General features: G+C 41.2%; 1 protein-coding gene across 1 annotated transcript in view; it reads left to right on the forward strand.

Moving 5' to 3' along the window:
• Pde5a (phosphodiesterase 5A) overlaps positions 1-25,787 on the forward strand; it is a 131,378-nt gene that overhangs the window by 52,095 nt on the left and 53,496 nt on the right. The window contains exons 6-9 of the mRNA XM_057793249.1: positions 544-681; positions 2,773-2,840; positions 14,139-14,247; positions 15,125-15,212. Of these exons, the coding sequence (XP_057649232.1) occupies positions 544-681; positions 2,773-2,840; positions 14,139-14,247; positions 15,125-15,212 (403 nt within the window). The remainder of the gene's footprint in view (positions 1-543; positions 682-2,772; positions 2,841-14,138; positions 14,248-15,124; positions 15,213-25,787) is intronic.

Genomic DNA, 25,787 nt, shown 5'->3' on the forward strand with positions numbered 1-25,787 from the left:
GTGTCCCAGAATTCATGATTCATGGATGTTTTTTGCTTCTTTTTTTTTTTTGAGTGAACATTTTCTTTTTTAAAAAAAATTATTTATTATGTATATAGTGTTCTGGGCACCAAGATCTCATTATAGATGGGTGTGAGCCATCATGTGGTTGCTGGGAATTGAACTCAGGACCTCCAGAAGAGCAGTCAGTTCTCTTAACCTCTGAGCCATCTCTTTAGCCCCCTTGAGTTAACATTTTCTTTTGGTGAGCTGCTCATTTCTTCTACCTTGTCTTCAAGATCTGTTATTTTGTCTTCCATGTCTTTTAATCTGTTGGGGAGCCTTACCTCTCTTGTTTTTCTTTGACCTCCTGAAGAACTAGGAACCGATTACATTGGCCTAGGTTCCTATACTGACTTTATTAATGGTCTGTGCAGAGTTGCATTAGCTCCACGGCCACAGATTTAATCCTTGAGTGGGAACTTGCTCGTGAACAACCTTTGACCCATTGTGTCATTATTCTACACACAACTACATCGTAAACTGTCACCTTTTCTCGTCTAGGTATTGCTTGACCTTGCTAGCTTAATCTTTGAAGAGCAGCAGTCATTAGAAGTGATTCTGAAGAAGATAGCTGCCACCATTATTTCCTTCATGCAGGTGCAGAAGTGCACCATATTCATCGTGGATGAAGACTGCTCTGTGAGTACCGAGGAGAACTGGCTTTGCAAGATGGAGATATTCTCGAAAGCACCTCCTGCTTTTCAAACCCAATTTTTGCCTTAGAATCCACCCCAGCTCCAACTGTACATGAGTATTAATGCAAAACCAATACAAGGGTGAAGTGTGTTTGAAGTGGGGTGGTGAGGGTGGCAGGAGCCTTCAGGGCCCTGCTACTGACCATGGATGTCTGTGTGCTGCCCCTGCCGGTGGCTGCTCTGTCTCAGTAGGGAAACACCTTGTTATTGCAGTGTGCCAACTAAGCCATCCAGAGCTATGGTGCCCTGGTCCCTAAAACAGGTAGACTCCCATTCTGAGTCCATTTCTTCCTTACCAGAAATTATTTAGAATCCAGACAATCTAGATGGGTGGAATTAAAGGTATTTGTAAGTCCTACATCATTTCCCAACAACAAGAAGTGACTCACTGTTTAATTTACAGATTTCAGGCTGTGATCTATATTGTTAGGAAGCCTTTCCCAGTGAGAGAGCTGGAGCTCCCCCATAGGGCTGGCTCTCTCTCTGTACTTGAATGCTGTGTGGAGTTTCTGCCTAGCGCTTCCCTGAGAGTCAGAACACAAACCTGCCCCCAGTTTTCCTTTTGCAGATTTTATCCTCCTAACTTTATGGACCAGTGGAATATTCCTTATGGTGAGAGTTGTGCTTCCTATAGTCTAAGGTTATTAGGAAAGGTGAATCCCACTATCACTTGAGTGGGTCACTTACAATTCATTTATAAGTTAGAGCTGACATTGCTGGCAGAAGTGGAAAAAGTTTTCTGTGGAAACAGTCCTTTATTAACAAACTTAAATCTCACTTTATTAACGGGCAAAGGAGTTTTTAATAGGTAACAAGCTTGTTTAGGTCAATGTGACTCTCAACTCAACAGTATGGCTAAGAATATACTCTGCTCTCTTTAGAAAACATACAATATTGGGTTTGGACAAGAAATTAGTTTAGGTGATATTACAGTTATTTGTGTTAAAAACTACTTCAACATGAGTAAGCCCACCCAAAATGTACTCAGTTCTTCCACTCCTAGATTATACTTTTATTTTCTTATGTTTGTGTTTCCTTCCAATTTCTCTTCATTCATTTGTAAGTGCATCATGGAGCAATATGAATTTTGTTTTGGATATCATGTAAAATAATTCCTGATATTACTAAGTCTTCATATTTATTCTATTGCTCTTGTAAAATATTTCCAAATGGTATAATTCTTTAGGAAAGACTTCTTTGGGCTGAGGAAATAGCTGAACCAGCAAAGCTCTTTCCTTGAGAACTTAATGACCTGACTTAGATATCAGAAGCCCCAGAGCAATGCCAACATGTTGGTGCAAGCAATTCCAGTGCTGGGGAGGCAGAGGCAGGGTGATCCTTAGGGATCGTCTGTCAGTCAGCTAATGAGCTCCAGGTTAAAGGAGATTGACAACATTCCCAAAGATGACACCAGAGGATGTCTTCTGGCCTCTACACATTCTCTCTTTCTCTGTGTCTCTCTCTTTCTCTCACACATACATGCACACACATATACACATGAGTACACATGCATATGAACACATGCACACATGAACACACAAACTGGCATATGCATACGTTCATAAACACATAGGCACATGAGTGCACACGTACACACTCATAACCACATACACAATCACACACATGAACACTCACACACTCATGAATACACATGCACACATACACTCACATACTCATGAACATAGGTGCACATCAACACACACTTGCACATACACACTCATGAACACACATGCATACGAACACACACGCACGAACATATCCATAAATAAAATGCAGCAAAAGTGTATACTCAAAAAGGAGCAGCGGTGTGTACTCAAAAAGCTCTCTACAAGTAAAATGAGAACGCTATGAGCCTTTAGTAACAGAAGGCATCTGTGAGGATGTTGTGAGTTCGTGCTTGGATCCAGTTAGTCAAGAATATGGGAAATGTGTTCAACCAAGTGGCGTCGTCAGTGTCCAACAGCATATACGTGTGGTGTGGCGGCTTTCATTGCCTTGTCTAACGTCTCAACCTGCGCTGTCCTTCTGTTTCCAGGACTCTTTCTCTAGTGTGTTCCACATGGAGTGTGAGGAGTTAGGAAAATCGTCTGATGCTTTAACAAGGTAAAATAGCTTCTCCGTTTGTCTTTGCCATAGTTTATTGTGCTGCTAAATAATATCCGTGTTACTAGTTTAAGGTGTATAAGAGACAGTCTGTTTTCCCTGCCAAGATTATTTGGTTTCTCAGAATGCTTCTTGTGGAGTTACTATGCAAGAGTTTTCCACTGTATATACTTTAGAATTATTTCCTATAGCAAACAATACTTTAATTGGTACAAGTCTATTGTTTTGTTCTATTCTATGTTATTATGAACTCATTCAGTGAACATCCACAAGTATTGTTCTTCAATTACGTTTTTGTTGGCATTTATGGAAATACCATAGCTTCCTGGCAACCTCTTTCTGTAAATCTATTCTGAGTTGAAATCAGCCATGAGAATTTACCTAGTAACAGGCAGAGGCTGATGATCCTCATCTTAGCAATCTTTGTTCCCCGCTGGCTGCATCAAACCAGATCTACACATTCAGTTATTCTCTGTAGTGTTTAAATGCATGCTCACTTTTCTGTTAATTGCTCTGACTGTGCTATTACTGCGTTTGTGTGATGGAAGATGCAGGTGTGGTTATTTCAGCCTAGCAAGAGCTTTCTGGAAGAGTTTGGAGTAGATTTAGGAAAAACTACTAAATGTTCTCATATCATTTTTCACCCACACCTAAAAACTATATTGTTCTCTTAAGTGCTAGGATATCCTGAAGAATAGAAATTCACCGGAAAGTCTTAGGCATTTATTATACTTGCCATTTCTTAAAAGCTGTAGATATAATTTGATTTTGTGAGGCTGTAGCTACTTCGTTGCTTTTGTTACTACATATAAATATGAGCAAGCATGCATTTGTTATTACATATAATTACCATTATCTCCTCAGGACAAAAAGGAATCATATGATGTTTGTTAAAAATATAAAACAAGTCATCTAAGCTTACTTTTTTGTACTTCTGCCATAGCGTGTATCTGTATAATTAAATTTCTATATTGACATTTTAATTTTTATTACAAATTCAACCACTATCTTCTACTATCTAGTGTTAGCTGGACAAACCTAGTGTCTTGTGTAATAGTGACCTCTGCTGGTGAACACACATTTTTCAAGCAGCAGAAGCTAAGATTGATGTTTTTTTTTTCTTTTTGATAAGTCCTCTGTAAAATATTTTACCATTTATAATCATCTAAGTCATTTCTAAAGTATTTTATAAGGAATAAATATGCTAGTGTGATTATTTTAAAAGACATAAATTGTAACTAATTTTTAAAGTAGTATTATGGTAATAGAAACCATTCATTATCAGTAGTTTATGACAGCTTGTCATTTCAAAGTTCGCCTTTATTCTGATGGTGCACTGAAAGACCATTCACTAGATAAAAATATTTAAAGTGGCTGGGAGGTGGTGGCACACGCCTTTAATCCCAGCACTCGGGAGGCAGAGGCAGGCGGATCTCTGTGAGTTCGAGGCCAGCCTGGTCTACAAGAGCTAGTTCCAGGACAGGCACCAAAGCTACAGAGAAACCTTGTCTCATTAAAACAAAAACAAACAAAAAACAAAAAAACAGAAAAAAACATGAAAAAGCTTATTTAAAATGGTTTTTAATTAAAATTAGATATCTGGCTTAACTTTATGAAAAGTGAACTCTAAAAGATGTTTAGTAACTTAAGCGTTTTAAGTTGATATTGATACCTGCTGTTTAGTAGTCAATTATTTTGCTTCTAGCATTGCTTACCTACGATACAGTGATTTGGTACTCTCTACTTCTCAGTATTAAACACTTCAGTAGTTCAGAATTCATCCACGAGATGAAGTGCCATACACTTTAGGTTAATAGTTTAAATCAATCATTTTCATTTCAAGCTCTTACCTATTGATTCAAAATAGTGGGTCTTGAGGCTAGGGATGCAACTCAGTTGATAAAGTGCTAGCCAAGCATGCACAAAGCCCCAGGCTTGACGGACCACACCACATAAGCCAGGTGCGGCTGCACACGTGCAATCGTAGGACTCCAGAGACGGGGCTGGTGAGGTGGTAGGAGTGTACAGTCACCTTAGCTCCACAGAGGGTTCAAAGCCAGCATGGACTAGAGACCCTGTCTAAAAAAAATAACGGGTAATAATTCATGGCTGCTTTAGATTATCCTATTTTATATGTTTAAGGAATATATAGATCACAGCTTTGGAATGTTAGTTATCAAAATATAAACAACTATTCTGGTGAACCTTGTCTGTCATCATCAGAATCGTCACATTAGTGGGGGTGAAGTTAGTTGGTTCTTCGGAACTGGCTTATTACTCCAGAGTCCAAAAGTGGGGGACATTTCCAAACGGCGGGCGGTTTTCTTTCTGTGCCGTGATACAGAGTACCTGTTGGAGTTTGTGTTAACCCTTTATTTTAAGTAGATATTTTAGTCCTATCATTCCATTCAGGTGATTTTTATGTTTTTAAAAATAAATGTGCCTTTTAATTATATAATGAGAAACACATAGAGTTGCTCCTTCAAATTCATCTTGGAATATACTATATATATATATATATACATGTAAATATACATATCTATATAATGTATATATTAGCTAGTACTTGCTATTAATTGTTAAATTTGAAAATACAGATATAGGTCAATTGAAGAAAATGTCTAATGCCGAAGTAACTGGTCATCCAGTGGCGGGATGTAGAATATCGTGTAGAACATAGGGGTGTCATTAGCTTTAGGTTTTGCTGTTTACTAACTATTGTGCAAGTTGTTTAAGCCCTGATGACTCAGCATCTTCCTCTGTAATGATAGAATTGTAGGAAGGCTCAAAAGAGCCTAATGCACGTAAAACTTCTTCAAAAGCCTTCCAAGTAGCCTCTGCAACCGCTCTCCTGGGCATGGTTTTGGTTTACATCAACCTGCACCATGGACTTCTGAAATTCGGAAAGGCTTGTCTTCCTCAATTCCCCTGCCCCCTCCCCTCCGCTTTCTCAGCAATTTTCTGTCATGCAGCTCTGTTGATATCTACTGTGCAAATGTTTAAATGTAGGACTTGGCCAGGCCAAACAGAGAGGCCAAGACCCTTTTAAATATGTGGGGTTTACTAGGGAGCACACTCCGGGAAAATCAAAGGGAGAATCGTATGGGGGAGGCTGTTGCGGGGCCACCAGGCCAGCATGACTGTCTTAGCCGGTCTGAGGTCTGCGGGATGGGGAAAGAACAAAGGAAGGCTGTGTGCTCATGTGTTAGCTGTGAAGTCTAAGGAAAGCCTCGCCAGGCTGTTGGGGAGCCCGCTAGCTCAAGTTTCTTGGCTGTAGCAGGATGGATCTCAGAAGAACCGTCTTGATTTAATGGCCTGGTGGGCTCGGTCTTGAACAGCCATAGGAGGCTTGACCTCGAAAGTGGGCTCTCGAGCTCAGGAACTGACACATCAGCTGCACATTCTTCCTACAGCTTAATCTCTAAGGCATTTCTTAAGGCTACCACGATATCGCTGTTATATAAGGGATGACGTCCGTATTCATTGCATTACTCTTTGAAAGCCTTCACTATCTATTCTATCTGGCCAAACATTTTTGGCCAGAAACACCCACTTCATTATTATTTTTCACTAAGATTTTCCCAAAGGGCATAACTAACCTTATCGCCACCCCCACCCCCACCCCCCACGAAGGGCTAGGGCAATCGCTGCTGTAAAGCAGATCCGAACAGATTCAAGGACTGGGACCAACCTCAACTGTTAAAGAACATTGTCTTCCTAAATTATCATAAAAATGTGTAAGTAAAAAGAAAGAAAGGGAGTAAAGGGGCCAAACAAGACAGCTGAGATCTGCCAGACTGTCGGTAAAAGCCAGCAACTGACAGGCGCCATATGTGATGGAGGGGCTGTTGGGATTCCTTCTCTTCAGGTGTTCCTCATTTTACAAACACCTTCCACGCATTCATTCACAGACTCGTAGCATAAATCTTGCCTTCTCGTAGGCTGAACCAGCAAAATGGCATGAGGCATTGTATCAAACACTTGGCTGCAGCTGCCGCTACCCTGCCATCTCTGCACACGAGCTCAGCCACCCACTTTTTTCTTGATAATTTGCGGCTATTTAATGTTTCTCAAACGCATGTAGATCTTACTCATTTCAGCAATGTGTTTTATGTTGTTCTTCTTTTATTTTTCTACCCCACCTTTCTTTCCTTATTTCTTTTTCCCTTCTTAAAGCCTGGCTAGCTTTGTGAGCATTTCTGTAATGCCATTTCTTTCGTAAACTGATCTGTTCAGATACTATCTGCCCATCTTCTCCACACGGCGTGTTTGCTCTGTTACCAACAGTGTTTGGAAAGGTAGTTTTAGCTGCGGATCATGAACCTACAAAATTAAAAAAGCTTAAGCAAGAATTCAAAATGGTGTCCTCCATATATGACGGGGAAGTTGTGCCAATGATCTCAACAGTATGGTCACCTAAATAAGACCTGCAGAGTAACACCAGTTGACAGCCAGGATGGGTGGGGAAAATCTCACAAGGTCCCACCCCTAGGTGAAGAGCTACGGGCAATTAATGGTTGCTAAGAAAGGGAGAATCTCTCCTCTCCAGAGCTAAGCCCCCCCGATAGGCTATGCAACCCGGAGTGGTCAGTCAGCCCCAATATACACGTGGGAGCAGCACTACATGGACTTAGCAGGTTGTATTTGTATACACATATGTATATACGTATATATGTAGCAACGATAATTAAGATGTCTTGGGTTTGAGAGTAGGTGTGGGGGACGACAACACAGGAGGAGCTGGACAGGAAAGAAGGGGGAGAAGTGACGGGACTACAGTACTCATGTAGGAAATTCTCAAAAAAATTAAAAAGTATAAATTTAAAAAGAATGTGATCTCATTACTTTCTCCCGGGTATGCTCAGAGATAGGCAGGTCGAAGCTGATGTTGTACTTAGGGCATTGTCCAAATGGCCCAAGATCTCAGCTGCCTTCTGCCTCACACACCTTGAGTGTGTTCTGTCCATTCAGCAGCAAAGATGGAGCCCTATCTAGCACACCCAAGTCTTAAATAGGGGACCAAGGGGGCAACACATATTTATCAGTATTCTAGAAGTTGTCCCACATAAGCAGCTGTCGTCCTGTTGACTGGGACTTATTCCTGCAGTACCACTAACTCTCCAGTTTGCAGAGTAATGCAGTTTTATCTACATTGGACGCTGTCCAAAGAGGATATGCAGCTAATACTCCATCGTTCCATCCCAGCTTCCTGCTAGAGCCCAAGTTCCTGACGACGGTGACTGACCTGTCTAGTTTGTTTTGCTCCCACGCAGAGTGGAGAATGCCTTCCGGGGAACAGGTGTTCCAGCTGTATTTATTGAGTGCAGGAAGCAATTTATCAACATCTTTACGAAGTAGGAAATTACCACGGTGTTATGTAACTTTAGGACAACACATGCCTCTGCATCAGGTGTTTCCGAGTTATGGCTCCGGCAAGTTTCTTAGGTGTTTTGGGTTTCTTTTGACTCCTGCCATCAACGTGATGGTGATGATTACGGAAAGAATAGTATAGTTGTTATTACTGTTTCTGTTATTAGGTTATGGGAGTCTTATACGAAGCCATCTTTTTCCAGTGTTCTTCCTTCTTCTGATAGCCACCTCTTCATTTTTTCCTCTTTTTTATGGTTTCTCATTTTCGTTTCCCTAGGCTATTGTTTGCAAAAAAATACTTGTAGTTTTAAGGGTTTTTATTTTTAATTAGCCTCAAATCTACACTCACAACCTTTCCTTGAATGTCATACAAATAGCATATGAAACAGACCCGGGAGATCAGGCAGTCTGCCTACCTTCAAGGTCATGCTGGAAGCTCCTCTTGTTCATCTTTTCCTTTGCTACATTTGTAATTTCCTTTTCATTCTTTTTCATTTATACACAATACTTTGGAGTGCTCTAATTGACCATGTTACAGTTAAGCTAAAATACATAAGACAGAAAGAGAAAACTGAAATATCCGAGTCATCATGGAATGTCATATGACATCACTGTCCCAACATAAAGTTTGGCTATAAAGGGGCAGTAGACAGGCACTGTATTGGAATTTTTAAAACTTAGAACCAGAAAAGTTCTTTTCCTAAGACATGTATTTCCTTTTTGCTAATTAAAATTGTTCTTCATTTTTCAGAATTTCATACATATATACAGTGAAATATGATCCTAACCCCCTTTCCGTCCTCCAGTTCTTCCATATGTCCCCAAAATGTCCTCCTGATTTCATGCTGATTTTAATAACTCATGGAGTACAATTCGTGTCACCCATGTGTGCACGGGTGTGAGGCCATTGACACGGGAAACCTGCCAGGAGGAGCACCACCCCAGAGTAACGGTTCTCTCTCCCAACAACTGTCAACTGCCTATAGCTCTCAGTAAGGAGTGGACCTAGAGATCACCTCCCCATGCTATGCTCAAATCGCGGCTGGCTGGGTTTTGTGCAGTTCTTGCGTGGGTAACCAGCTGCTAGGAGACAATGATTATAGTAGCTCTGTGATGTCCAGACAGCATTTCCCTGAACCCTTGCCCACCTTCCAGCTCTTCCTTTCTTCCTGCCTCCTCTTCCAGGACACTGCCTGAGCCTTGGTGGGGAGGGGTGAGTGATAAAGATGTCCCACAGGGGCAGAGCGATCGATCAGCCTCTTCCTCTTAGCATTTGGACTAATGGTACGTTGATTGCTGTTGTCCTAATCAGGGTTTCTGTTGCTGTGAGTGCACCGTAACCAATAGAAAGGTCTTCTGGAACTTCAGAGCCTAACCCCAGTGACACATCTCTTCCAACAATGGCACACCTCCTAATCCAGTGGTTTTCAACCTTTCTAATGCCGTGACCCTTTAATACAGTATAATATAATACAGAATAATTGCTAAAATAATAGCAATTATTCATTGCTATTTCATAACTGTGACTTTGCTACAGTTATAAATCCTAATGTAAATATCTGATATGTAACTCCTGTGAAGGGTTCATTCCACCCCCAAAGGGGTCACAACTCAGAGGTTTAGAACCACAACCGACTGACTAAGTATTCAAACTCATGAACCTATTTGGACCAGTCTCATTCAAAACACTGCAGTGCTTGCTGCATTAAAAAAAAAAAAAACAAAAAAAAAACCTCTGATGAAGACTGAGAGCAGCCTAGGTCTATGGGCAGAAATATAAATATTTAAGGGACAATTTGACAGCATGATCATTTAAGAAAACAATAGCAGAGGACTGGAGGGATGGCTCAGAGGCTAAGGGCACTGTCTGCTCTTCCAAAGTACACAGGTTCAATTCTCAGCACCCACATAGCATCTCACAACTGTCTGTAACTCCAGTTCCAAGGGATCTGATGCTTTCACACAGACACACAAGCAGGCAGAACACCGATGCACATAAAATAAAAATAAATTTTTTAAAAAGTAAATTTTTCCCTAGGGCCAAATGCCTTCCTCATTGTGGACTTCTGACCTGAATTACAGTACTAGGCATGAAACCCCCCCCCTGTGGAGAGGCCTCAGATTCAGCCAGAAATCAAGTAGTTACCCCCATGACAGTCCTTTGTCAGTTGCGCCTTTGGGGTGTATTGCCTGAAGCTCCGTGCCGCGAGAGTCCAGCACTCGGCAGACCCAGATGTCTCCTGTTGCCCAGCAGCCTGCACAGCCCCTTCTGACACTGAAAGTTAGCCAGATGGGAGTCCTGCTTAGTCTCAGGTTGAGTCTTCTCTGTTGTGAAGGGAAAGTATATGGTGTCTTCAGCTGTGTAGTTATGATGGCTAGTTTTGGAGACCTCTCGGGACTCCCTGGCCAATAACTTTTTTTTTTTAAGATTCATATTTTATTTTAACATCTTATAATTTCTTTTTTTGAGATTTTAATATAATTACATCATGTTCCCCTTCGCTTCCCTCCCTCTGAACCTTCTCACGTCATCTCCCCCATCTCTTTTAAATTCGTGGCCTCTATTTTTGTTGTTGTTGTGTGCATGTGTGTGCATTGTGTGTGTGTGTGTGTGCGCGCGCGCGCCCGTAACTAAATACAGCAGTACAACTGGTGTAGTCTGTATAATGTTATTTGAATGTAAATGTTTTCAGGGCTGACCATTTGGGATTGGATAGCCAGTTTGAGTGCTCTTCCATGGGGAAGACTATTCTTCCCCTCTCAACATTCCTTAGTTGCCGACAGATTTTATTTTTTGGGATAGGATTGAGACATTGTGAACTTCCTCCATTCACATTAGCATGTCTATTGGTGTCAGCCTTGTTACAGCTCACGCTTAGGCAGTCATGTTGGTGAGACTTTATGGGCGTAGCGGCTGATGTTTCCTAGAGACACAATCTCCAGCGAACTGGCTCCCGCTCTGCTGGCTCTTAGAATCTTTCCACCCGTCTTCTACAGTGATTCCCCAAGCCTTAGATGCCGAAGATCTGTTATAGATGGATCAGTCAAAACTGAGCTCCACAACCCTGCAATTGGATTGATTGTGGTTTTTCTGTAATGGTCTCCGTCTGTTGCAAAAAGTTTCCTGAGGGTGAGAACAACATTCATCTATGGCCTAAGGACAAATATTGAGAATGTAGTTAGAAGTTATGCTGATTTCATAGAGCAGCGACTGCAGGTTCTCCTCCAAGGCACATGATGTCACCAGCCCTGCGTTGTTGGCTTGGTTTCCAGTACCAGGCATGAGTTCCCTCTTGTTGAGTGAATCTTAAGTCCACTTAGAGAGCTGTTAGTACCACTGAGGTATTCATGCAACTACTCTACCTTCCGGTTATCCCGCCATGCTGGTCACTGTTGTGGTTCATAGGCAGGATAGCTAGGTAGGATTGGTGGCTGCTGCTCTCCTTTGGAAGCTTGCATGGTACCTTCTGGACCCCTGAAATCTCTTTCTCAGGGAGGGGCTTTCACTTACCAGTGACTTCGGGAGGTATCTCATGCCTAAGGCATATTAAAGCACGATTAATAGAAACTCAGAGAGAGAAATTGGGGTTCAACCTGAAGACCCGAAAAGCAAAGCAGTCTGAAATAGCAATCTTGCCTCCATGAATCTCAGAATGAGACTGTGTCTGAGAGCTGTCCCCTCCCGTCTCGTGATTTTTCTCTAGGGCTGGGATTAAAGGTGTACACCACTGGGATTTAAGGCATGTACCACCTGGTTTCTATGGCAACTATTGTGGCTACTGGGATTAAAGGTGTATGTTACCATTACCTAAAGGTGATCTGTAAGGCTGACCAGTGGGGCTGGTTTACTCTCAGATCTTCAGTCAGGCTTTGTTTATTAAAATACAATTGAACTGCCACTATATGTCCCCTTTTTGTCTAAAATAAAAAAGGCTATAACAAATATAAGAAATCTATATACAATAAGTACAGTGACTATATACAGTATGTAAGGCAATAAATACATCAACAATGTCTATCCCATTTGTATATGACAAATTCAGAGAAAATATTTCATATATATTCTATCTTCGTGAGCCTAAAGTCTTGTACCTAATTTACTTTCTATCATAACTTACTTTCTGTGTCTGGTAAACTATAACTACAGCTATCTAATCTTCAACTCCCTCAGAGACCCGAGAAGGAAATAATATTAACTAAGTAAACAGGAAGTGCAAGCAAGCGACTTCCAAAAAGTGTGAGCAATGACAGAAACAGATGACTGCCTGGACAGTCACCCAAAGTTCCTCTGCAAAGTTGGGGCATCCATCTTTGGCCTACAGGCCTAGCATATCTGACAGACTTTTCTGTGAAGCAGGATATTTTGTGCACTGCTTGTCTAATTAGGACAGCATACTGTCAGCAGTTGAGACAGGGATATTTTCTTGCCCAGTGGCTTACTTTTACCACAAAGAAAGTAAACTCCATGTGTTGTTTCTTTGCTGCCCATTATCTTCTCTGAAGTAGATCGGTGCTGCCAGGAGCAGACATGAATCATTGTCATAAAAAAGAAGAACCTAGGTTATTAAAACATCTTAAATGACATATTCTGTAGATCTCTGAAGTGTTTGAAGATGACCTGTCTAAAATACATCTTTGTTTGACCTTGAAAACATACCTCATGTGACTACAAGTTTGATTATAATAGGTGATTAACTACTAACCTGCATTTCCTTATTATCCTGAACAGTTGGCAATAATAATTTTCAAGGACTAGAAATTTGCATTACATTGTTAAATGAATTGTATGGGTACCATACCTTGAACAAGAGTAGAAATATATGTACAGTATGTTATAACAGCATATGTTCATTTTTAAATATCGCCAACTAATTTTCCATTTCTTCAGTAGTAAAACTATAATTAAAATAGGCATATCAGACAGAAGCACACACACACCAGGAGGAAGATACAACTAGAGAGAACCTCCTAAAATTCTTTTATGCCTCCTTGACATTTCCTTTCATTTTAATTTTTGTAAAAGATTGTCTTATTGACATAGGGTTTCACAAAATAGCGATTAAGGAAGCACAAGTCCTTCACCTTAGGCATTCTGTGGTCAGATAAAATAAAACATGGAGTGAGTGAATCAATACAAATATTACATTAAATGGCACAAAAAAGTAAACCTCATCTTTTACACTATTGCACGTTGAGAATTGTTTATTTGAATGCCTGGGCCAGATGTCTCTTTGATTCAGGACCTTTTTGGATACTAGAATATTTGTATATATATAATGAGATCTATTGGTATGTAAGTCTAACCAGGAAGTTTATTTGTTTCATACACATAGCCTGGAGGTAATTCATACAATATTTTCAGTGTGCATACCTATCAATTGAAGTCAGGTGTGGGATTCAATACCGGTGACCTCCTATCAGTGTTGACTGCGTTCTGGATTTAGAAGCTTTTCAGATGTCGTATTTACTGTTTTTAAGTTCCAGGTGTTGGACTTGTGATTGGATGACTAAGGACATTCTTAGACCTTGTTCTAGACCAGTGGTCCTTAACTTTCCTAATGCTGCACTCCTGTAATACAGTTCCTCATGTTGTGACCCCCGACCATACAATTATTCTGTTGCTCGTTCTTAGTTATAATTGTGCTGCTGTTATGAATTCTAATGGAAATATCTGATGCACAGGATATCTGATATGTGACCCCCCGAGAAGGGTCTTCTAGACAGTCCAAACTGTGAGGGTGTTTGCTTTATCAGACAATCTAGATTAGAGTAATGACTGAGCTGTAATCACCTAACACACTTTCAGATTAAGATGTAGATTCCCCTGTACTCCACAGCCGCTGGTTCCTCCCCTGCCCGTTTGTTTAGTTCCTGTGTGCTCATGTTTCCCCTCTGCATAGTAGGAACTCACATCTATTATTTCTGCAGGGAACATGATGCAAGCAAAATCAATTACATGTATGCTCAGTATGTCAAGAACACGATGGAGCCGCTTAATATCCCAGATGTCGCGAAGGACACGAGATTTCCCTGGACAGTAAGTAACCTAATTTGAGACCTGATGCACCCGGGCTGTTTTCCCTTCAGACCTCCGCTTACAGCTGCTCCTTGTCTGCACGATTGGACTGGAAACTGGCTGTTTAAGGGTGATCTCTGTTTTTCCTGCTCAGGGAAGGGATGATAAAGTGCTCTAAACTCACTGGGGAAGCCATGCTGTGTGTTTTCCTCAGCTCTTCATATAGTAACAAGCCAGCATGTACATGCTGAGGTAACTGAACGCCGTGGTTTCGGTGGCTTTCCTCAGATGGGTTTTCTGACTTTATCTGTGAACATTGAGGTCTCTGTGGTTTAGATTAACACAATTGGCGATCCAGCTGCTCTTGGCTGTCCATTTGCCTCCACAGTCAAGTTCCAAAGATGTGCTCTTCAGACAGTCAACACTTTGAAGTTCAGTGTTTTCTTTCATCTTTCAAAAATATTAGCATGTGGCAAACTGCCTTGATTCTGTTGCCTGCACACTTAGGACAATTCTTTCAAACAGTAGAAGTATAGGCTTCAGGTAAGGTGGCATTATTAGGAAGGTTAATACTGTAGTGGGTTGTTTCCAGGGTCTGGGATTCTGCTTCCTTGTTAAATGGAGACCTTGGATTTGCCAGACTAGCAGGCACTGAATAAATATTTGACTTAGTATTACTATAAACTCTTTGGAAAGTTTAAATGAGATAAAGGAAATTTGGGGTATTATTCTAATAAAGACTGACTATGTTGTCCTTATGGAAACCTTGTTATAATTTGTTCCCTGTAGATAATACAAGATGAATGCATGAGTTATTCCATATGTGCCATGGGGTTAAGACGATGTTTGTGAGAGAAGTAATTTCTCTTGTTCTAGCAGCCTTGTTTTTGTTCTTTAGAATGAAGATGCAGGGCATGTAAGCACACACCGCACTGGAAGTTTGCTTTGCACGCCTATAAAAAACGGGAAAAAGAACAAAGTCATAGGTAAGATCTTCCCATTGCCTCAGCACTCTGCATTTGTTTAAGAAAAAAAATTTCCTGCGACTTTCAAGTGTGAATTGTAAATGAAAGACTAAAATGTCCGAGGAAAGAGAAAATTTAGAATTATAAGTTAAAAATTTTATGTTGATATATTCCAGCATACATGTCAGACATTTTGTTAGCTATACAGTATTTTTTTCAATCACTGGAATCCAGTTTGGGGAGAGAAGTTGTTTGTTTTTGTTTTTGTTTTTTATTTGTTTGTTTTTTGAGACAAGGTTTCTCTGTGCAACTCTGGTTCTCCTGGAACTCACTCTGTAGACCAGGCTGGCCCTGAACTCACAGAGATCCACCTGCTTCTGCCAGCTGAGTGCTGGGGTTAAAGGCGTGCGCCACCACCGCCAGGTTTAGAATCCCTTGTCTAAGAAGGACGTGCTGAAGTCAGCAGAGCGGACTGATAGAATGGCTCGGTGGGTAAGGTGCTTGCCACCAAGCTGAGTTCTAGTCCCAGAACCCACGCGGTAGAGGAAGAGAACCAATTCCAAAACTTTGTTCCGACCTCCACATCCACACTGTGATGCACTTGCACACACACATAAAAATAAAAGAATGTTAAAAGTTCATACACTGAGAGACATCAACCGACAATGTATTCTTAGTCTTATTTCCTCATATTTTGACTCCTCAAATACATAGTTGAAATTATCGGTTGCATTACTTTGTTTGCTCATTCAATCAATATTCATTGAGCAATTACATAGTTTAGCTATAAACCAGCGAGCCAAGCAGAAATCCTTGTCCTGGGGTCTTACATTTGCATACAAAGGTTAAAGGTTAAAGAACAACTCTACTACAGAATGGTACAGAAGTTCTTTCCCCACACAATGGTGTTCCCTGTTACTGGTGTGTTTACTTCTTGGTATCTCACACTTCGTTAAGAGCAGGGCAAGCATTGCTGGGCTCTGGTAGCACATCCCTGCAGTCCCAGCGCTCAAGAGGTGGGTAGATTTCTGAGTTTGAGGCCAGCCAGAACTACATAGTAGAGGCAGAAAAAAATATGTTATTTTGTATCCTAGTTTTCCACGGTTAAGGCAGAGAAAGCAGCCTGACCTAATAGCATGCTCCCAAGATTGTAGGAATAAAGGAAAGATAACTGACTTCTGAAGATTAAAATTTAAAACTAACACCCTGGTGGAGCAATACTTACGAATAAATTGACCTTTAAAAGTCTGAACAGCTTTAAGGTTACATGTTAACATGGCAGGTGTATGTGTGTGTGAATGTGCGTGTGAGTGTGCCCGTGTGTGCGTGCATGCGCGCATGCGTGTGTGTGTGTGTGTATGTGTGTGTGTATGTGTAACAAATGTTGAAAGTGCCTATCCAAGCTGAACACAACTCCAGTTCCTTTACTAAGAGGCAGTTAAACTTTCCATGATCCACCTTCCCGTGATCTGGTCCCAAGCCCACTAGTGTGACTTCTCTGATCCGATTTTTCTTCTAATGTAGTTCATAGGAAAAGACATGGTCGCTTTGCAGACCCACGTGTTCATGTTCTAAGGATGCATCTGGCATCTGTTTCTTGTCCAGGCTGGTCTTATTCAGCAGTCTTGTCAGGCCCTGTCACCAGCACGCCATTCTAGGTCATGCATCTACAAGACTCAGAGTCAGGTTCTATTATAAAGCCCTAGAAGCTTGTAGGCCGCTCCTTGCTGTGCTGTGTCTTCAACAGGACTGCTCTGGGATCAGAAAAAAAAAAAGATCGGAGACCAATGAGCATGTAAACACATCTGTAAACATCACCACCAAACGGTCTCTAAAATCAGCAATAAATATTATGGTATAAAATTGTGCTTGCTAGGAGACCAAAGAGGAAGCTGCATTAAACGATACTTTTAAAAACCACCTAAGAAACTGCGGTGAGCGGCCTTTGAGAATGTGAAATTGAGTTCCCACGGGAATGTGTCCTTTACTAGTAAGTTGTCCTAAGAAGGAAGGAAGACCTGGAGATGGTTTATTCAACAATGTCTCTTTGATAAAACACGTGGGAAGGGGGCGGGACTGGCTGATGGTGGGAGATATCTGGCACTTCCGGCACTCTAAGCATAGCTAGTTAGGGAGCACAGGCCTGGGGAAGGGGCTTTTTTTTTTTTTTTTTTTTTTTTTTTAGCAGTTATGAACTTTTTTTATTACCAGAATGTTGCTGTTGCCCAGGAATTTGATAAAACATTAATGGGTTTTATCATTACATTTCTCTTTTGTTCTATTATTCCATTATGTCTGGAGCCAATATGACTTCCATAGAGTCCCCCCCCCCCTTTTTTTTTAACCCTTTTTGAGCTTTTTAAATTTTAATTTATTTTTAAATGATCTTTTTTCATTTTACATACCTGTCCCAGTTCCCACCTCGCTTCCCTCCTCCTGCTCCCCCTCCTTTCCCCCCACCCCACCCCTTATCAACTCCTCAGAGAGTGTAAGGCTTTCCATGGGGAGTCGACAAAGTCTGACACATCACTTTGAGGCAGGACCAAGGACCTCCCCTCTGTATTTAGGCTGAGTAAGGTGTCCCTTCAAAAAGCCAGTTCAAGCACCAGGGATAGTGGGGCTAGTGGCCCCACAGACTGCCCAAGCCACACGACGGTCACCCACATTCAGAGGGTCTAGTTTTGGTCCTATGCAGGTTGTGTGCCGCCCCCCCCCCCCCCCGCCACTATCAATCCGTAGTCAGTGAGTTCCCACTAGCTCAGGTCAGCTGTTTCTGTGGGTATCCCCATCATTGCCTTGACCCCCTTTGCTCATATTATTGCTCCTCCCTCTCTATTCGACCGGTCTCTGGAAGCTTGGCCAGTGCTTAGCTGTGGATCTCTGCATCTGCTCCCATCAGTTACTGGATGAAGGGTCTGTGATGACAATTAACGTAGTCCTTAATCTGATTACAGAGGAAGGCCAATTCGGGCACTCTCTCCACTATTACTTAGGGTCTTAGCTGGGGTCATCTTTGTGGATTCCTGGAAATTTCCCTGGTGCTAGGTTTCATGCTAGCCCCGTAATATCTCCCCCAATGAAGAGATCTCTTTCCTTGCTCTCCCTCTCTGTCCTTCCCCCATCGTGATCATCCTGTTCCCTCGTGTTTTCCCCTCCCCCTCCCCCCTCTGCTGTCCCTTCTTCCCTGCCATGCTCCCAATTTTCTCAGGAGATCTGTCTATTTCCTGGAAAGGGTCTCTCTCTCTCTCATGTAAATGATTAAGAGCACTTGATAACTTCGTAGATCTCTCAAAATTCACTTTTTGATCTTGTCTGTGTTTCAGAAAAGTGAGAAAAAACAATTTTTAAGCTAAGAATGGCAAGAATCCAGCTGAGCATGATGCCACACAACGGGTGCATCTCTGTGAGTCTGAGGTCCATATGGTAAATGCCAGGACAACTAGGGCCGCATAATAGAGAGACTCTGTCTCAGAAAATAAAAATCAAAAGAAAACAAAAAAAGGTTAGGAATAGTCAGGCTTGTTTGTGCATATACTTTTTCCTACTGAATAGCAGAACCAAAAGCCAGCAAATGTCTTTGGAAAGAGAAAGTTCTGTTTAAAATGCAATAAATCATTTCTGTGTGGTTCTGTGGCACAGACAAGGTAAGGGACTCAAGTTCACTGTCAGTGGGAGATGGAGATTGCCTGGTGCACCCTGCGGTTTCCTAAGCGTGGCAAAGCGGGGCGACTGAATTCTGCACATACTTATTTATCTGCAGGTTCAGGGTGGAAAAGATCGTGGTGGGGATAATTCACCTTGCATGACACAGACCAGATCCCAGTATGCAATTCTAATAAAGAATCCACCCCCCCCCCCAGAGATCCATGCAGAAAAACAGGCCACCCCAGTGTTTTTCTGGAATCTTCCTTCCTCTTCTTTGTCGTTACTGACAGTCAGATGAATTTATAAACACTAGACCACTTCAGAGCCTGTTGTATCATCAACTCTATTCCCCAAAGTATTTTTTCCTATCAACAAACGTTTTTGTAGTCTCTGCCTGATGCAGAATGTTTCCGCCACTGTCCAGAAAAAAAAAAATCTTTCTCTTTCAGAACTCATTTGTTTTAACCAGTTGTTTGCCCAGTTGATAAAGCTGAACGTGCCCTGTTTCAATATCATATTTTCTGAAAATTTTGTTCTCTATTCTACATACCGATTTCAGAGCATATTTTATTTTTGGCTTATATATATGTAAATATTATAAATATTATATATATATTATAATCTAGATGCATCATTTATTGCCTCTCTGTTCTCCCTCCTTTGTTTAGAGCGCTCTTTGGAGAAATCACCCTTCAGTGGGAACACAGAAACCTTTCAGTGTCCCTGTTTTACATGGTTATAGCACCATGTTATTAGTAAGAAAATACAAAAATAAAATCACAGTATCATATAGCACATTGTTCAAGAAGCATTAGAGGAAATACACCCTGACTCATCTTTGCTTTAGGAAGTTCCTGTTGTTTTTTTCTGCACTGGGTTTTCAGGTTTTCTATATTCATACCTGGCATGACAGTGTGCCAGTCCACACTGGACAGCATGTGGTCCCTTGAAATAGAATCGTCATCGTCTCAGATTATTTAAGTTCCCCTGTGATGTTCACACTTGTTGGAACCTCCTATGCTGCAGCCCTCGGGATGGATTCCTACCCCTGAGGGACACATAGAGCTGTTCGTTCTTAGTCTCAGTTCATTTGAACTCCCCAAGCGCCTCCATCATTTTGATGCTCAAAAAAAAAAAAAAAAATTCCATTTTGTTTTTAGTTCCTTTGTGTCAGTAAAACGTACAACCTCTGCATCTACAGATATTTCTGGGTACCCTTCATTAAAATTTTGGATCATCAGATCAGATGGTAGTGGTGCACACCTTTAATCCCAGCACTCGGGAGACAGAGGCAGGCGGATCTCTGAGTCTGAGACCAGCCTGGTCTACAAAGTGAGTTCCAGGACAGCCAGGGCTACACAGAGAAACCTTTGGATCATCAATTATTTGCTTGCTATTTCTTGTTATCTTACTTTCTTGTGTTAATTGTTTGGGCTTCACTTAATAAATGACTTTCTTGTGGACCTTTAAAGGGTGACTTTTGGTAAGGTGACCTGCCCTCCTGAGCTGTGGCCTAGGTTCAAGTGAGAAATAAGTATTTCTGAGGTGAAAATTTTAGATTTGACTTCTCTTTTTTTTTTTTTTTTTTTTGCATAAAGTTTTATCACTGGCACCAAAACTTTTTTCCTTGTTTTTCAAACATTTTCTAAGATTCTCATGTTGCAAGTAAAATCAAATCCTGCCCTGTTCTTCACAGTACACATTTTCAAATATTAATTACTTAAAAGTACTGATCCCTGTCCTGCTCCCAGGTAGAGAACTGCAAATTACGTTTGGTTATAATATGCCCCAGGAGATAAGACCATAGTGGAGCTATAGTAACTGGAAACAAAATGAAGAAGTCGTAGCTTTCAACACTCAAAAGGCTGCTGCAGGAGGATCACTGCAAGTTCAAGGCCATCTTGGGGCACACTGGAACTTCAAAGTCAGCATGAACTACACAGTAGTCCTTGTCCCAAACAAACAAACAAAAAAGGGGAGGTGTCATATGATCCAAAGTTTCACTGGGTGGAGCCAAGCACACCAGGCAATGCTTGAACATCCATATTTATGCTGCCGTATTCACAGTCACCAAGATGTAGAGCCGTTCTAAATGTCCAGCAGCAGAGATGAATGTGGTATATGTACATAGGGGGATTTTATCTAGTGACAAAGAAGAAAGCAGTTGTGCCATTTGCAGGCAAAATGGATGAAACCGGAGATAATTACATCAAGTAAAATAAGCCAAGCACAAAAGACAAATACCATGTTTTCTCTCATATGCAGAACATGTGTGTGTGCATTATCATCTTTGTGCTTATATGTGTCTATATATATTTACTCATACATATGTATATAAGGATGATAATGAGGAAGATAGACAGAGATCTAAGCCAAAAGGGTAGGAAGAGCCACTGAGCATAACTGGGAAAGAAAGGCACAGTAATCATGGTTCCTATGCAGAGGGTAGACTTAACTACAGACACACAAATATGTGTATGAAATGATAAGGGGAATTATCGGGGAAACCAGCACAAAGGGAAATGGGGAGGGTAGGGCTGTCAAAATACAATGATTGAAAAGAGTCTTAATAAAACCTGTTTTGCATACCAGCTTTAAAAAATAACTAGAACTAAGAACTTATAGTTAAAAATTATAAAAGTGGAGATTCGCTTTGAGATTTGATTGAAGAATAAGGAAAACACTGGGAAAGGAAGAAACATCTCTGTATTTGGCAGGAAACACTAAGGAATTTCTGAAGAACGTAATGTTTTATTATCAACCAAGAATTAATGAAATTATTGTAACCTAGTTTCCAACTAAAGCGATCTCAAAGAAGCACCTGTCTCCCTTCTTCTTTCCAAAATAAACAAGAAGGGAGAAAGCAGGAGAAGGAAATTGGAAAAAATAACTTAAACAAGAGATGGGGAGTGGATAAAAAAAGTGGATGGGGAGTCTCTAACACACAAAACAGGGATAAGAGAGAAGCACCAAAGAAACAGGAGATTGGTGATGGAACTGCAGATAAAGAAATGGTTTTCAATAAGATAACGATGTGCCGATAGCCAGGCATGGTGGTGCATGCTTGTACCGCCAGCCCTCTGGGGTGCTGAAGGAGAAGGGCCACTTGTGTGCAAGGCCCAGTCTAAGCAGCTCAGTGAGAGCCTACCTCAGACTGGTAGGGAGAGCAACTGGGCATGGCTTAAGGGGTAGCGCTCCTGCCCAGCCAGCCTGTATGTGGTTCTGGCTCAATCTAGTACTGAAGGGTATGGTGGTGGCTTGTGGGACTGGGGAGTGAATGGTGATCAACAATACTTGTTGGGAGATTGGAAACTTTTCTCATAGAACTGATTCGTAAAGTTACATTTGAAGTTGTTTTGATGCGTACATATTGCTCTAAGGGTCTCCTTGCCAAAGTAATTAGGAAAGAGGAGATGGAATCAAATGAGGCCTGAGAAGGGAGCCGGCAAACAATGCAGAAAATGAGATGTTGGTTAAATGGGAAACCCTGTGCCAATCAGCCAGAAGCCGCTAAACAGAGCGGCCAGGTTTAAAGGCATACACCCTGTCTTAGGGATCCTCATAGCAACTCTTATTAAGGAAAACATTTCATTTGGGCTGGCTTATAGTTCAGAGGTTTAGTCTGTGATCACTGTGGCAGGGAAACATGGTGGCACGCAGGCAGACATGGTGCTGGAGACGTAGCTGAGAGCTCTACATCTGGATTCTCAGGTAGGAGGAAGAAGAGACAATGAGTCACTAAGCCTGGCTTAAGCTTCTGAAACCTCAAAGCCCAGCCTGTTACCCCTAGTGACATACTTCCTCCAAAGAGGCCATACCTACCTCCTGATAGTGGGGAAAAAGTCATTTTAATTTTCTGTCATTAATGAAGATAGAGAAGGATGTGATTTATTCAAGGCAGTTTGCCAGGCTATTGCCTGAGTAAGTGTCCTGTTTAGTAAGTAGTTCAAATCTGCTTTAGTCAAAATTCACTTAAAAATACATTCAGATATTAACATAATAGTGGGGTCAGGGATGTAGTTCGTGCAAGAGTGCCTGCCTGTCACACACAAGACTTTTTGTCAATTTTAAGAAGATTTCAAAATTATTAAAATGTGAAATATGCATATTGTTTTAAATATGAATTCAGTATGTGATAAGGTAACAGTTCAAGCCATGAGGTAATGGGTGATCAGATGTTATGAGATGCACTGGCAATTTAGGGGGAAAATTAAGATCTTGTAAGCACATGATTAAAAGCAACAAAATATTTTATATAACTCCACTCCCTCTTCCCTACTCATCTAATATTGTATCTTCTTTATGCTTAGGGGCATGTGCACACATCTGTGTGTGTGTATACACGTGTGTGTGTCCTTCCACTGGAGCATGGTCCAACAACCTGGGCCACACACTTAACATTGTCTTTTCCACTCCCACTAGCTGGCAATTGCCAATAAGTCTTTAACTAGGGTTGGGACTTCATATCTGCCTCCTCTCTCTATGTTAAAACTTTGTTTGGCTCGTGTGTGTGCAGCTCTGGTACATTCTGTCATCACTGCTGTGGATTCATATGTTCAACTGCCCCACTGCCTCCAGAGACCCTGTTTCCTCATAGTCCCCCACTGCCTATGTCTCTTAAAACCTTTCCTCTCTCTCTTTCACAATGATCCCTGAACTTTGGGAGGGGGTGCATGATATAGATGTCCCATTCAGGGCTCTTACAGTCTGCATTTTGAATAAGTGTGTCAATCACCATCTACTTCCAAAAGAATCTTCTCTGATGAGAATGGAGAGATTGACTAATCTATGAGTATAATAAGAAGTTGTTAGGAATCAGTTTAATATTCTACCCACTTAGCAGAGTGCTAGTTTCTCCTTTAGGGTCTTGACCTTTCTAGTTGTAAATTCTGGTCTCAATAATGGTGCTAAGTACAGGTTTCAACTTGTGAAGCAGACTTTAAATCCAATCAGAAAATAGTTGGTTATCCCAATGACATTGGCGCCACTATTGTACTAGTGAACATATCCTGCAAGGCAAACTGTCGTTCACAGGACTCATAGCTGAGTTATACTGATGGTCATTTTTCTCCTCTGGTACTGTGTGTGACACCTTCCAGTGCTTTGAAAGCTAACCAATAGGCATGAAGCTTCCAGGTCAGCAGCAGCTTGAGCACCCCATGTCTGTGACTCAGGTGTGTGGTGTCTTCAGCAATGGGGTCTCATTTTAAGGATAATGAAGGGGATTAGCAACATCCTTTAATGTTTGGGGGTGGGTGGGTCTATGGGACCTTACTGGCCAAGAGCTCCAGAAGTGATAACTCATTCTTGGCACTGATTTTGAGTGAAGGAATCCAGACCCAGAAAGACAAATATCACACATTTCCTCTTATGTGTGGATGTTAGCTTAGGGGTGGGGGACGTTGAGGGAAGAGGTTGTCTTTTGAGACGTATTTTTCCTTTGTTGCCCTGGGTGACCGGGAACTCAATACATTAGAATTCACAGAGATCAGCCTTCCAAATGCTGGGATTAAAAGCCAGCACCACCGTGCCCTGAAAGATGACTCTTTTAAAATATTTTTATTAATTTTGAGAACTTCACACAATGTATTTTGATCATATTTACTGCCAGCTTATCCCAGATCCACTCCTGCCTCCCTTCCCACCCAACTTCATGTCTTCTCTTTCCCTCTTTTTAAACCCATATAGTCCAAGTCATGCTGCCCCAATACTATTGAGTGGGGGGCCATTTTTGGAACATGATCAATCTATGAAGGGTCACACCCTTAAAAAATGACTCTTCAGAAAGGGGCAAGAGGGACTAGTGGAACAGGAGGAGTGAAATGGGTTGTAGGACTGAAGGGAGGGATGGTGGCGTGGAGAAGGACAACTAACACTAATCTATACATAGCTTAACTGGTTTTACCCTCTCATTGGTGACAGTGCCCTTGCCAGACACCATAGACTTGCAAATAAAAAACCCAATGCCAGGAATCAGTTACTTCTTTTGAAGATCATTCTTCTGAATACTTGAAAATTTAAATATTTTGTTTAGAAAAATGTTCCTGAGTTAAGATTATTGAAAAAAAATAAGTACAAAGTTTTTTTTTCAAGATTAAATCTTGTATATATTTTTAAAACTTTTTTATTGGAGAAAAAACAAAAGCCAGGCATGGTGGCACACATCTTTAATCCTAGCACTCGGGAAGCAGAGGCAGGCAGATCTCTGAGTTTAAGAACAACCTGGCCCATAGAGTGAGTTCCAGAACAGCCAGGGCTACACAGAGAAACCCTGTCCTGCAAAATTAAATTTACCAAAAAAATTAAGGTGTTAAGGTGGGTTTTATGTATTTTAATGGCAGATGCTAATTTTGATGTTTACATTTATGGAGAGGACCAGTGACTCTAGCAAAATATAAATGCTTTAACCCTGTTTTGCCGAAATACCGGGGCTTGGGTGCAGAGTATGAGTCCCAGGAGCAGTGGCAGGATTTCAGAGCCATCCTCACTGTGACTTCCAGAGGGGCCTTGGTACCAACCCTTACAGTTGCTATGGTTACTTGAGGTGATGTCTGCATAAACGACCCCCCCCTTTCAATATTAGGGGACACTGATAATTTACTGTTTGATTTTATTATTGCTTCCTATGGTTTTGGGCATTATTTTACTTTATGATTATACTTATTAGTTGGTATTCATGAAATAGTTTTCCAGTATCTTTGATTCTATTTAGCAACTTTTCAAAACACAAACGGCCCACGTTTCATCACTGCATTGTTTAGCTCTTCTCCCGGATCATTAGTGAAGAAATAGTGAAAATTTAAACTATAGATGTGCCCAAGCTTTAAATATTCCTCTAAGAGGAACTCCATTTGTTTCTTATAAACCTTCTCATATATTTTTGCTTGCTCTAATTAAATTTTCTGAGGATTTAATGAGATCAGTCGGATAAGCATGAATGCTGCGCAGCCC

The sequence above is a fragment of the Chionomys nivalis genome, chromosome 18 (assembly GCF_950005125.1).
Source record: "Chionomys nivalis chromosome 18, mChiNiv1.1, whole genome shotgun sequence".
In the NCBI taxonomy this organism is placed as follows: Eukaryota; Metazoa; Chordata; class Mammalia; order Rodentia; family Cricetidae; genus Chionomys; species Chionomys nivalis.